This window comes from Grampus griseus, assembly GCF_964374135.1.
Source record: "Grampus griseus genome assembly, chromosome: 1".
In the NCBI taxonomy this organism is placed as follows: Eukaryota; Metazoa; Chordata; class Mammalia; order Artiodactyla; family Delphinidae; genus Grampus; species Grampus griseus.
The window spans coordinates 175,269,322-175,282,752 of NC_139017.1; the positions used below are offsets into that span (position 1 = coordinate 175,269,322).

Consider the following 13,431-nt stretch of genomic DNA (forward strand, 5'->3'; position numbering starts at 1 on the left):
GAGAAGTGCAGCCTCTCGTTCCGGGTAACAGAGCCGAGGCTGAGCAGATGCTGGCAGGTCAGGGGTCCAAGAACCAGGACCCCTCCTACCACTGCTCCCCCCTCTCCGGAGCCTGACCTCCTCAAGCACCAAGAGACACCTGTGGCTCCCTGCCAGCCGCACCTTCACCCCTGCACTGCTCCTTGTTTCTGCCGTGCTCACGTTAAGAACGTTTTATTGCCCCCTGGTTTTCATTATTAATGAAAAGGGACCAGAATGATCTTTCCTAAAGTTCAGAGAGTCTATAAAGACAAGAAGCTGAAATGCCATTTTACTCATTTTGGAGATGTGTGATACAATCCTGTCTTGTGGCAAAATGAAAAAAGAGAAAAACTAAGACGGAGATAACCCTTATCCATGGCACGCCTTTCAAGGGGTACAGACCAGGGCAACTGAGAAAGCACTCGGCATGACCTCAAACTAGCTCAGACCCCAGCCACGACCACCTGGAGCCCTCCCCGCTGCCCACCCTGGGGCCAATTTTTTCTAAGCCCAGTGCAGACCCCCAATGAGGGAACCCAGGGCACCTCGGAGCTACAGCCTCTTGTCACTATGCTCCTGAATGTCCAGAAAATACAGTCAAGGGCAGAAAATAGGGCCAGTCGCTCTTCTGCTCCAGCTCAAAAGTAAGGGAAGTGGAATGAATGAGCTTTTCCAAAGCTTCAGAGCCTCTAGCCTGACAAAGACGCCCACCTGCAGACAAGGCAGACTGGGGGCCAAGCTGGCAAGAGGCCTGGTTCCACACCACCACCAGATGGTCCCAAAGACAGTTTTCTCTTCTCATCAAGCACAGACCATTTGACTGAAGGCGGCAGAGCTTTTCCTAGATTTAAAGAACCCAGGGACAGTGAACATTAATACATCAGTCATAACAGGTGTCTGTCAGCGAGTTTCTCAGAGACACCAGCATAGTAAAAATGAAAAGACTCAATAATTTTGACATTCTTAGGACAACAAGAGAAAAGGAAGAACTTGAGTGAAGTTTGGGAGGTGTACGGGCAGAGGAAAATGACTTAGAATACACAGAGAAGGGTTTAAGTAAAAAAGGCTGCCTTGAAATTGTGACATACAGAATGCGTTGCCTTGGGTGCCTGCCTACATTTTTCCACAGGCTTAGGAACAACAAGGTGAATAAACAAGTTTGTGAACTCACACCATTTACCCAGGCCTACCTGTCAGCATCACTGCATGAAGAGAATCAGTAATCTCACTCACAGGACAGCTTTTTTGACTTCTCTTGTGTTGCTAATAATTGTGGCAATTCAGTGCCCGGAATAATCTCTCTACATCTTGTCACTTGCCTATCTCGATGAGGTAGAAAAGAAAGACAACTCAAGTTTCATCAGATTTATCAAGGGTCTTAAAAGAGTTTCTAGCCCAAATCTCTCAATGGACAGATGCGGAACGAAGACTCTGAGATATTATGTACATGCCTGTAAGGTAACAGGTAGTTCATGTCAAATTAGAACCTGGGTCTTCTGAATCCCAAACTAGCACACTTTCCACTGTTACACATTTATCATCAAAGGACCTTTAAATGGTAGAACTCTACTGAAGTACCACTCTCTATACTTCTGGCCACTTAAATAAAAATTTACTGAAATCCCCAAAAAATGCAAAACAAAAAAAGAAGAACCCAGGGACAATGATATTTTTTACTGTCATTCAGATTCCAATTGTCTCCAGCACTCGCCCAACGGGCTTGACCTGCCAACTCGTCGCAAGGCCCAGCACTTTACCAGCACCGCATGGCTGGCCTCTCCTGAGGATGAACAGGCAGTCGACTGTGGCAGCATTTCCCCTCCTGCAGAGCTGCGCATTTCTGGGACTGCCTTCACGTCTGAGGCTGCAACGAGGTCAGAGGTCAGACTACTGTAGGGAGAAGAACGTCAGGTTCCTTGGAACTCAACGCCTTCCTTGCCCTCTCAAGGACTCCATCAACTAGCCTGACCTCTGACAGCGTCCACAGGGCCTGCCTTCCCAAAAGGTTAGGGCTTCCGGTGAATCCATGGTATATGGCAGCCGCCTCAGGGGCAGGAAAGCTGAACCCTAGGGCTCCCTAACCCTTCACTGAACACCAACTAAACCAACATTACTCAGTTCCTTTATTTGTATCTCAACCTACCAAGAGAGTCTCACCTAGCAGGCGAGAACAGACATCACCAAATAAGGACACACATGTGGAGCAGGAATCGCGCACACAACACAGCATGAAACCACCGACTCAGGGACTCTCGGACACCAAGGAAATCCCACAATCCAGTAAAGAGTCGTCAACAAAAGAGAGCTGAAAGCTGTCATGAAATCATCCTGCTGAGACAATCTGGATCCTGACAACAGGGAGATGCTATCAAGTCCTAGGGGAGGCTGGCAGCCTGAGCACAGGGCAGGGCAGTGGCAGGCACTGGGCAAGCCTAGCTGCGTTCCCCTCCAGGCTCTTCAAGGCTGGAGCCGTGACTCCACACAGCAGTAGCTTCTCAAATCATCCCATCAGCTTTGTTCGCAAGGCACGCTGAAAACTGAATGATAAGACAGGCTCATCCACAGTGAGGTACTGGAATAAAGCCAGTCTGCCAGATCACTGCTTGTTACAGGAAAGGACTGCCAGGCTAAATGCACAGGGAGACTGGTGCCCAGCTGAAAGGTACCACAGGCTGAGCTGTGGATGGCTGGCAGCGGCCAGAAAGACAAACCGACCCAGAGCACAGCAACTAGTAACAGAGCAGCTCTGCTCTGAACAGAAGCACCTGGGCAGCCTGGAAGGCAAAGGCACCACAGCAGCTCAACAGAAGTCACATTTGAAAACCGAAGGCCTGTCTTCACATGAACGTCCTGTGAAAGACGATCTTTTCCACTTCTCATGGGCTGCAATGCTATCAGCAGTGTCATCTGTAGGCAGGAAGGACACTGAGAGGCATATCTATATCCTCACTCACAGACTAAAAAATATGAGCTCTAATTAAACTGTAAGAATTCAGAAGAGTCCAGAAATGGACCCATGCTTGTGTGGTCAACTGATTTTTGACAAAGAAGCCAAGGCAGTTCTATGAGAAAAGGATAATCTTCACAACAATTGTGCTGGGACAACTGGATATCTGTAGGGGGTAAAAAATGAACCTTGACTCTTTCCTTACACCATACATAAAATTTAACTCAAAATAGACCATACACCTAAACAAAAAAGAAAAAACTAAGAAAACAGAAAACACAGAAGAAAATCTTTGCAACCCTGGGGTAGGCAAACACATCCTAAGATACAAAAAGCATGAACCAGGGACTTCTCTGGCAGTCCAGTGGCTAAGACTTCGCCTTCCAATGCAGGGGGTGCAGGTTCGATCCCTGGTTGGGAGCTAAGATCCCACATGCCCCCCGGCCAAAAAACCAAAACATAAAACAGAAGCAATATTGTAACAAATTCAATAAAGACCTTAAAAAAATGGTCCACATCAAAAAATCTTTTAAAAACAAAACAAAACAAAAACAACCAAAAAAAGCATGAACCATAAAAGGAAAAAAAAATGATAAAATGGACATCATCAAAATTGTAAGCTTTTGCTTTTCAAAAGGCACTGTCAAGAAAACATCTCCATAGGCTGGGAGAAAACATCTATAAAACATATATCTGATAAAGGACCTGTAACCAGAATATATAAAGACCTTTCACAACGTAATAATGAAAAGACAAACAAGGTGATTTTTAAAAGTGACACTTCACAAAAGTACATGAATGACCAATAAACACATGAAAATATGCTTGACATCACTAGTCATTAGAGAAACACAAATTAAAAGTACAGTGAGATTCTATTACCTACACATTAGACTGGTTAAACTTAAAAACTGAGAATAACAAATGTTGACAAGGACGTGGAGCTACCGAAATTCTCACACATTGCTGACAGGAATGTAGAACGGCACAACCAGGAGACTTCCCTGGTAGTCCAGTGGTTAAGACTCTGCGCTTCTACTGCAGGAGGTGAGGGTTCGATCCCTGGTTGGGGAACTGGGATTCCCACATGCCTCGTGGCACAGCCAAAAAATAAAAATAATTTTTTTAAAAGAATAATATAGAAAAAAAGTTAAAAAAAAAAGAAATGCCACAACCATTTTGGAAAATAGGTTTACAATATCTTACAAAGTTAAACATACACCTAACATGTGACTAAGGCATTCCACTCTCAAGTATTTACCTAAAAGAAAGGAAATATCTATGCATACAAAGACTTCTTGTACACGAATGTCATAGAAGCATTATTCATAATAGCCCCAAACTGGAAACAACCCAAACAGCCACCAATGGTCAATGGATAAACAAATTGTGAAATAACCATACATCAGAGTCACGGGAGTTAGCAAACTCTGCCCAGTTGGCCAAGTCCCACCTCATCCTGCTTTTTTTTCAGCTGTGAGCTCAGAATGGGTTTCATATTTTTAAAGGATGGTGGGGGGGGGGTATATGTGACAGAAATGTGTAGTTCACGAAGTCTAAACTATTTTCTACCTGGATCAATCTCACAAGCATTACGCTAAGATACAAAAGAATATGTGCTGTATGATTCCATTCACATGAAATTTTAGTCTTTCGTTATAGTACATGAAACTATAGTATTGGTTACACGAGTTGAGTTACAGCATGTACAACTCATCAAAGTGTACACTTAAAATGGATTAATCTTATTGTATATAAATTATACTTCAAAAAAGCTGATTAGAGGGCTTCCCTGGTGGTGCAGTGGTTAAGAATCCTCCTACCAATGCAGGGGTCACGGGTTCGAGCCCTGGTCCGGGAAGATCCCACATGCCGTGGAGCAACTAAGCCCGTGCACCACAGCTACTGAGCCTGTGCTCTAGAGCCTGCGAGCCACAACTACTGAGCCCGTGTGCCACAGCTACTGAAGCCCACGCACCTAGAGCCCGTGCTCCGCAACAAGAGAAGCCACTGCAATGAGAAGCCCGCGCACTGCAACGAAGAGTAGCCCCCGCTCGCTGCAACTAGAGAAAGCCCGTGCGCAGCAATGAAGACCCAAAAATAAAATAAATTTTTAAAAAAAGCTGATAAGAAAAAATATTAAGAAGCCAGAAATATAGAACTGCCACGTGAGCAAGCAATCACACTCCTAGATGGCTACCCAGGAGGAATGAGAACGTACGTCCACACACTTGCCCACACACACCCTCAGCAGCATGAGTCCTGTGGCCAAAACTGGAAACAACCTAAACGTCCACCAGCTGGTGAACTGACAGACAAAATGTGGCCCATCCATACAATGGAATACTAGTCAACAATAAAAAGGAAGGAAGTAGTGCTACATGATACAACATGGAGAACCTCAAAAACATGCTAAGTGAAAGAAGGAAGGTACAAGGGATCACATACTGTATGATTCCATTTACCTGAAATGCCCAGCAAAGGTAAATTTACAGTGGTGGAAAGTAGCTTAGTGGTTGCCTGGAGATGAGGTAAGATTAACAGTAAATGAGCAAAAAGGATCTTATTTGGAGAATGAAAGTGCTCTAAAACTGATAGATGAGTGCATCGTTCAGTAAAGTTATTAAAAATCATTTGATTGGACACTTGAAATGGGCGAGTTTGTGTGTAAAATATACTTCAATAGCTTAAAAAATTTTTTTAAATAAGGCTAGAAACAGACCCATGTATATATAAACAATTGCATTTTGATAAAGGGACACATAACTCACTGGGGACAGGATAATCTTTGAACATCTGGTGGTGGCACAAGGGGACAGCCATTAGGGAAAAATGAACCTTGACCTTCACATTACACCACACACAAAAGTTAACTGACAGTGAATCACAGATCTCAACATAAAAGCTAACACTATAAAACTTCAAGAAGAAAACACAGGGGAAAATCTCTCCAACCTTGGGGTAAGCAAAGGCTTCACAGGTAGGACACAAAAACCATGAATTGTTAAAAAAAAAAATGATAAATGGATGTCATCAATTTTTAAATCTTTTGTTTTTCAGAAGGCAACGTAAAGCAAACGAAAAAGCTAGCCACAGACTGGGAGGAAATACTAACCATGCATACACCTGACAAAGAACTTGAATCTAGAATATATAAGAACTCTTCCAACTCAATAATAAGAAGATAATTTAAAAAGGACAAAGATTGGAACAGACACTTCACAAAAGAAGATATGTAAATGGGCAATAAGCACATAAAAAGATGCTCAACACTATTAGTCTTCACAGAAATGTAAACTCAAATGACTGAGTCTCCACTACACACACATTAAAGCTGCTAAAATTAAAAAGACTGAGAATACCAACCGTTAGAGAGGATATGCAGCAACCAGAACTCGGACGCTGCTGATGGGAATGTAAAATGGTACAACCACTTTGAAAAACAGGTTGGCAGTTTCTTATAAGGTGAAACTTACACTTAACCTCTGACCTAGCAATTCCACTCCTAGGCATTTACGCAAGAGAAATAAAAACAGACACAGACTTGTACACAAATGTTTAAAAGAGCTTTATTCGTAACAGCTCAATACTGGAAACAGCCCAAAGCCGGAAGCCCATCAACTGGTAAATGGATAACAAACCACAGTGCATCCTAACCATGGAATACAGCTCTGTGATAAAAAGGAGGCAACTTCTGATATGCACAACTTGGATGGAGCTCAAAAACATGATGCTGAGCGAAAGAAACCAGGCATGAGAGGGGACATACTGTACCATTCATGCAAAACCCTAGCAAAGATAAGTCTAAATGGGCAGCAACAGAAAGCAGACCAGGAGTTGCCCCAGCGTCAGGGCGGGTTGGCACTGGCTGGGAACAGGTCACGGGGAATCTTCTAGGGTGCCAGAAATGTTCTACAATGATGATGGCTACAGGGCAGTGTACACTTGTTAAAACTCAAATTGTATAACTAAAATGGATGCATTACTTTATGTAAAATACACCTCAGTAAAGCTGTTTTTTGTTGCTGTTTTTTTAAGTCTGTTCAGATTTTTTCTTTTTAAAAAAGACAGAGAGCTAAAAGAAGTCAGCAGTGACCGAGAACAGTACCCAGCAGGGTGGGTTCTAAGGTCTCTCTCTGCTCAGTTAAGCAGCTGAGACCAAGGGAAGAAGCAAGAGGTAAGATTTCTAATTCAACTTTTTAAAGGTACCCTGTATTATTTGATAGTTACAAAAGAATGTAATATTTAGATAAGTTACGAAAGATGATAATAAGATGCAATCCTAAACCCACCTACTTTACCGGTTAAAACTTTCCAAATACCATGGAAACTAGCCACATCTTCCTCTTCACTCAGAGGTAATCATTATCCTGAATTTAGTGTGAATTCCAACTCAAACTTTCTATGGGATATAAAAGCTGGGAACGGGCTTCCCTGGTGGCGCAGTGGTTGAGAGTCCGCCTGCTGATGCAGGGGACATGGGTTCGTGCCCCGGTCCGGGAAGATCCCACATGCTGCCGAGCAGCTGGGCCCGTGGGCCATGGCCACTGGGCCTGCGCGTCCGGAGCCTGTGTTCCGCAACGGGAAAGGCCACAGCAATGAGAGGCCCGTGTACCGCAAAAAAAAAAAAAAGCTGGGAACATGCCCACCAGAACAAGGACTGCATTTCTCAGCCTTCTTGCTGACAGGTATGGCCGCGTGGTTGAGTTCCAGCCAATGGAGAGAAAGGGGAAGGGATGTGGGTGGTTTCCAGGAGGTGTCCTTAGAAGGTGACTTGCCCTTTCCCTTCCTTCTCCCTGTTCTTGCTTGTTGGACAGCAGAGAGGACAGCTGGTGCTGGAGCTGTCACACTGGAACACAAGCTGGATGCCAGCCAGGTGTGAGGGATGCATGGGTCCCTGAGGACCACAGGGCCAGTACGGCAGCCTGGACTATGTTTACTTAGAAAAAGAGTCCTTTGTTTTGTTTAAACCACTGTTATTTGTTGCAGAATCTTATACAACCAACACAGGCTGCACTGTCAGCACAGCCATGATCCTAGCTACCACCAACACCAAAGGCTCTTTCAATGGTCTAAGAAATCTAAGGTAAGGATGTTTCCACTCAGACTGTAATGCCTGCGCTCTTCAATATCCACACATGGCGTTTATTCGGCATCCACAAGGCATCACACTGGGCATTCCACAAAGCAAACAAAACGGACAGGTGCTGGCCCTTGACGAGCTGCTATTCCAAACCAGTCACATGGACAAAAGAAGAAAAGTACCATTGCCTCAAAATTAGAGAAATGTTTCCTTCATATACAAACCAGTAACTTTTATGTAGCAAAAAATGAGATTTGTGTGCTAAACCGACAGAGAAATGGAAGAGAGAGAGAGAGAGAGAGGGAGAGAGAGAGAAACGGGAGAGATTCTTCCCCGTTCAGTTCTTGGTGGGAACAGAGAGGCTGTTCACAGCGCCACCTCCATTCACACTCACCTCCAGAGTCACTTACACCCTCCCCACCCCCAGCTTCTCAGTGTCTCCATGGACCTGCTTCCTCCAGAAGGCCTGGCCTGAGATCAGCACCCTGGGGGTTCCTTTGTTCTTAACTCTCGAAAGCTCTCACTATTCACACCATACAAGATGGCATGGGTTAGCTTTTGCTGTCCTACCCCAAGCATGGGGCTTCCCTCTACATTAAACCGGGGCTTCCTGAGGCGAGGCCTGTCCCCTACTTCTGCAGCCTGCTCCACACAGAGCACACAGGAGGCCTCACTGACTGGCTACCTTGGCATCAACCCCAAGAGTTGATGGTATTACTCGGCAGCCTGGCAATTCTCAAGCACACGTCCACCATCATTTATTCATTCAACCATTGTTTCTGGAAAACCTGCTAAGTCAGAACCTCGGGCCATAGATTAAAAAAAAAGCCTCTGAGCTCAAGAAACTCACAGTTTAATAGGAAGTGAGTAAATATTTCAGTGTAGTGTGGTGGCGAGCAGGGGGCTGATCAAGGCAAGGGGAACCTCCATCCCAGTTGGAATGGAGGCATTTGAAAGGGAGTTATGGGCAGAGCATCTGGACCCCTGTCGCATCCAGCGCACACCCAGCATGTCTTCTCTAATTCCCCACGCAGCATCTGCTCTGATGGTACAAATAATTTTAATATTAGTCTAAGAATAATACAGTTAAATAGGTAATACAGCCTCAAAAATAATTACACAATGCATTTCAAAGTAAAAAAGCCATGTGATTTTGACTGTCCTCCGTCAGGGAGATGACCTGGCGGCCAACTCCCCCGGGTTGTCTCTTCTGACACTCCTATCCCATGTTGCAGCCGCTCTGACCATCACATGGTCTCACGTCCATGTGGCTTTGCTTTAGCTTGGATGCTCCGGTCCATCCTGTCTGGTCACTGTACCAATCATGCCCCAGGTCCAGTTAGGCATCTCCTGCTCTCTGAGGTGCCCCTTCACCTTGTCTGTACCACCATCCTGGGCTGACCTCATAGCACTGCTGTGTTCCCTGAACTGTCTTTCCTACTGGACAGGAGGGCTGGAGAGAGAGACCAGCCAGGCCTTAATCGTCCCATCCCAGGGGTCCGGCACAGTGCCTGGCACACAGCAGGTATTCAGTAATCAACGCTCCCTCGGGGATCTAAGACAATCAAGGGAAAGTTTATGTTACTAACCAGGGCCAGAAGAGAAACAAACTGAGAAAGAGCACACAACACTCTCCCAGGGTTTCTAATGAAATGTCAAAGCCTTTCACCAACCTCAGACATGTACATCCTATTTTAAGAAGAGGCAACTGAAGCTGTAGGTCAGTCTTTGAAAAAGCCTAAATTGTTTACCAAAGACAGTGGCGGGGGGGAATATTTAAGCCTAAGAAAAATTATTATCATACAAAATTCACACTGGCCTTGCCTGTATTTCAAAGCTACCTTGCTTTCTTGTCTCTCTGGAAGGAAAGAAGAAAAGTCATCTTAGAATGAATGAATCAGTCAAGCACTTACAAGGACTTTAGTTCAGGACTGTGTTAGGCTCTGCACATAGACACACACACTGATTCCTGCTTCAAAGTCGAACAAAAACAAACCAAAACGAGAAACAGAAGATGTCAAATTTCCTCTTGCATCCCGGCCTGACTTTTCCTGAGCTCTACCCGACTTTCTGTTAAGCCCTGACAACTCTGGTTTATTCTCACACCAGGTGACACCAAGCTTCCCCTGGTGTCAACCTCCTCCTACTTTCACAAAGCCTTCTCTGACTTCTCGAGCCTACATTAATTTTTCTCTTTTCTGTATTCCTGTGGAGTTTCTTGTCTGTATAATTAATTTTGGCATTAAATCACAATGTCTTATATTATTATCTTTTTCTTAAGAGTTTATCTTATCTCTCCCAGAGAGCCTGTAAGATTCTTAAAGATCATGTTTTGAATCTCTCATGATACTGTACTGAGCATATAGCAGGTTCTTAATAAACAGTGATGAACTGGTACCATTTCTGCTAGGTCTCCATGTTCTCTTTGCTGATGCTGGCATTCACTAACATCTCAAGGTCAACCACATTCACCAAAAAGCAGAGATATCATAAGAGGCACCGAGTGGAACACCTGCCACCAAGCAGGAGGGCGGGCAAGTCCAGAGGTGACGATCCCCGAGCACTGGCCTCCCAGGGGTGGTCTCGGAAAAGCCACCCTTCCTGGAGACATTAGCGTTTGGGGCTGAGCCCAGAAAATCCCATTTTCTAGGCTTGGGCTCAGAGATGGAATGTCCTTAAAAAGCCAAGAAATGGGAAGGAAAGGGCTGCCCGAGCTCCAGATGTAAAATCTGCAGGAACACACATCAATGGAGGCCATAAATCCCTCCCAGGACGCAGACAATGCCTCGGTGATAAGCATGCAGATTGCACACCTAGTTCAGAAACTCCCCTGAGTTTGCTTGTAATTAAGGGGGTTAGAAAGGTAAAAAAAAATATATAAACCCAATTAATCATTTAAATACTTAAAGTCAGATTTTTTCCTCACTCCAGGATTAGTATATTTCATAACGCCAGAAGCAGACAGCCCTGGTTTTTACTGGGGTTCATTTTAGAGCATGTTTAAACTAGTCAGATTGAGTGATGCTTCCAGCAACTAATCGCATGTCAAATAAAAGATATTTTATGTAATAAATTACCGCTACAAGTAATTCAAATGTCATTTATCAGTTTTATTATCAGTCAGGCAAAGTCTTGTTTCTCTATATTAATCAAAATCAAGCTTTTTTTTTTTTTTTGGAGTAGTTTTGACACCTCTTGGCAAAAGTACAGAAGTGAAGAGGTACAGTCAACCCCAAGCTGAGAGGAGCGGGGTAACGGTACAAGAAGAATGAAGCTCGAGGGTGACAACTAAAAAACTCCAGGTATTTAAAATTACCATTACCATTGTTTTTATACTAGCGTCAAAGCAGGAAGGAGTCTGTCTCTAAGAAGATGTATTTTATTTTTAGGGCTGGGAGACTCTTAAAAATACTCCTACCTAAATACCTAAACGTGTAATGCTTCTTCTCAGAGAGATCTGGGCAGGAGAGTGATTTAAATGACTGACTCGCCCCTCCCAGACCCATTCTTTTGCCTCTTCAGAAAGACTAGCAGTTTAACCCTTAGTGCCCACTGAAAGCAGGCAAACGCATGATGCTTTAGGCCAACTCTGTGACCAACAGAACAATTTGTTCTGAGCAAGGAGTTTCCAAGTAGCGGAGAGACCTGTTTGGTATTAAGCCATGGAGGAAACAGCTGGAATAGAACAGATGTGCATTTTAGAAAATTCTGCACCCCAGCTGCCACTGCCCGTCCTCAACAAATCCCATCAAACCCTGGGCCCAAGGACACACCTGAAGAAAAAGTGTGGAGACTTAGCCTTTGGTTTAAAAGAAACACAGAGACTATGTTTAGTGACCCAAAGCAACACAATGGATAGAAAAGAACGTCAGCCAGGACTGAGAATGAGTCCCAGGCTGACAAATAGCTGCCACTGACTCAGCAGCCCCAGTACAAGGCTCATCACTGAGCACCGGTCTCAGAGGTCACACGACACCAGTGGTTTGTTAGACAAGGCGACCACGGATAGATCAGCTTGAGTTCGTGCTACCTGGCCTCACCCATTCAGCCTTTTCCAGAGAGCAAAAGAAAGGTGATATCTAAACGAGACCTGTGACACACAAAGCATATTCTAACCTACTGCCTGGCCCCCGCGCTGTCTGTACGGAAGACTGCACTTCCCTAGCTGTGGGAAGGACGGCGAAGTGGGGGCCGGAAGGCGGTTCCAGGCCACGTGGTGGGGATCAAAACAAGTCTGGCATTTTAAACTGCGCCTTTTAAAATCTGATATCTGACACTTTAAAATCATGTTTTGAAAAAAAGAAAACTTCCGAGATAGACCATTAAAATGAAGACAATTACAGAAAAGGCATTTTGAAAGACAGCAGATCCAAGGCTGAAGTCTTATGTTAAACACACAAAACTGAGCAATTTTCCATTGCTTTGGAGTCAATTTTAACCTTTTTAGGTTTTTCATAAGTGACTTAAGGAAGGAGTTCTGCCTATATTTTGGAAGTGTGCATTTATTACTAGCTTAAAGAAGCTTTATTGCTAAAAGTAGCTTTCATTTAAAAACAACAAAAACCTCTCACGGGTCATGTTCTCATGTAATAATTAAAAGCTGCATTCAAAAAGGACCTTCACATTTAATGTGAAATTCTCTAACAGATTGCCACTACATAAATATACATGGTATAGCCAGGACAAGGAAGGAAGGAAGGAAGAAAAGGAGGGTGGGGTGAGGAAGGCTAGCCTAAATCTACTAATATTAACTTTAAAAGATAAAACTAGGAGACAAGTTATTTCAGTGACCAAACAAGAATGCACCCATAAATCAGATGTTTATGTTCTTATTAGTGAAACAGTAACATGCAAAAAGCATTGATATAAGAAAACGGAAACTGAACCAATAAATACTTTTACAGATTCCTGCTTGAAATCAAAATCCTTGAAACAAGACAATAAACTCATTTATTCTGGTACCTTGAGTCTTAAAACCTCTGTCACATACTTAAAAGTTCGTCTAGAAGAGGATTTGGGTGTGTCACAGTCTTTTGGAAAAACCCAAGAGCCATCTCCTACTCCCAGCCCCCCACCCCCACCCCGCCACGCCTGCTGACTCTGGGAGACGTGAAGCGCTGCCCTTTGGCCAGAGTCCTGAATCCCAGTCAAGGTTAAAGCCAGAGTTTGAGCGGGTGACTTACTATATGGCTGCGAAATGAGGTGAGGGGGCTGGACAGGAACCACCTGTGTGGCTGGCCCCAAGGACGAAGGCTCATCGGCAGCCGTGCCCGACTGCTGGAAAGCCAAATCAATCTCTTCATCCGTCAGCCCTGGGGAAGAAGAGGACATAATTGCAGGTGAGTACCTTTTGCCACTGTCCATGGCTGCAACGAAATCA

At 44.3% G+C, this 13,431-nt stretch overlaps 1 protein-coding gene across 1 annotated transcript in view; it reads right to left on the minus strand.

Moving 5' to 3' along the window:
• The window catches only part of PEX14 (peroxisomal biogenesis factor 14), a 137,228-nt gene that overhangs the window by 14,492 nt on the left and 109,305 nt on the right, over nucleotides 1-13,431 (minus strand). Inside the window, exon 4 of the mRNA XM_082675724.1 lies at nucleotides 13,235-13,363. Within this exon, the coding sequence (XP_082531850.1) occupies nucleotides 13,235-13,363 (129 nt within the window). The remainder of the gene's footprint in view (nucleotides 1-13,234; nucleotides 13,364-13,431) is intronic.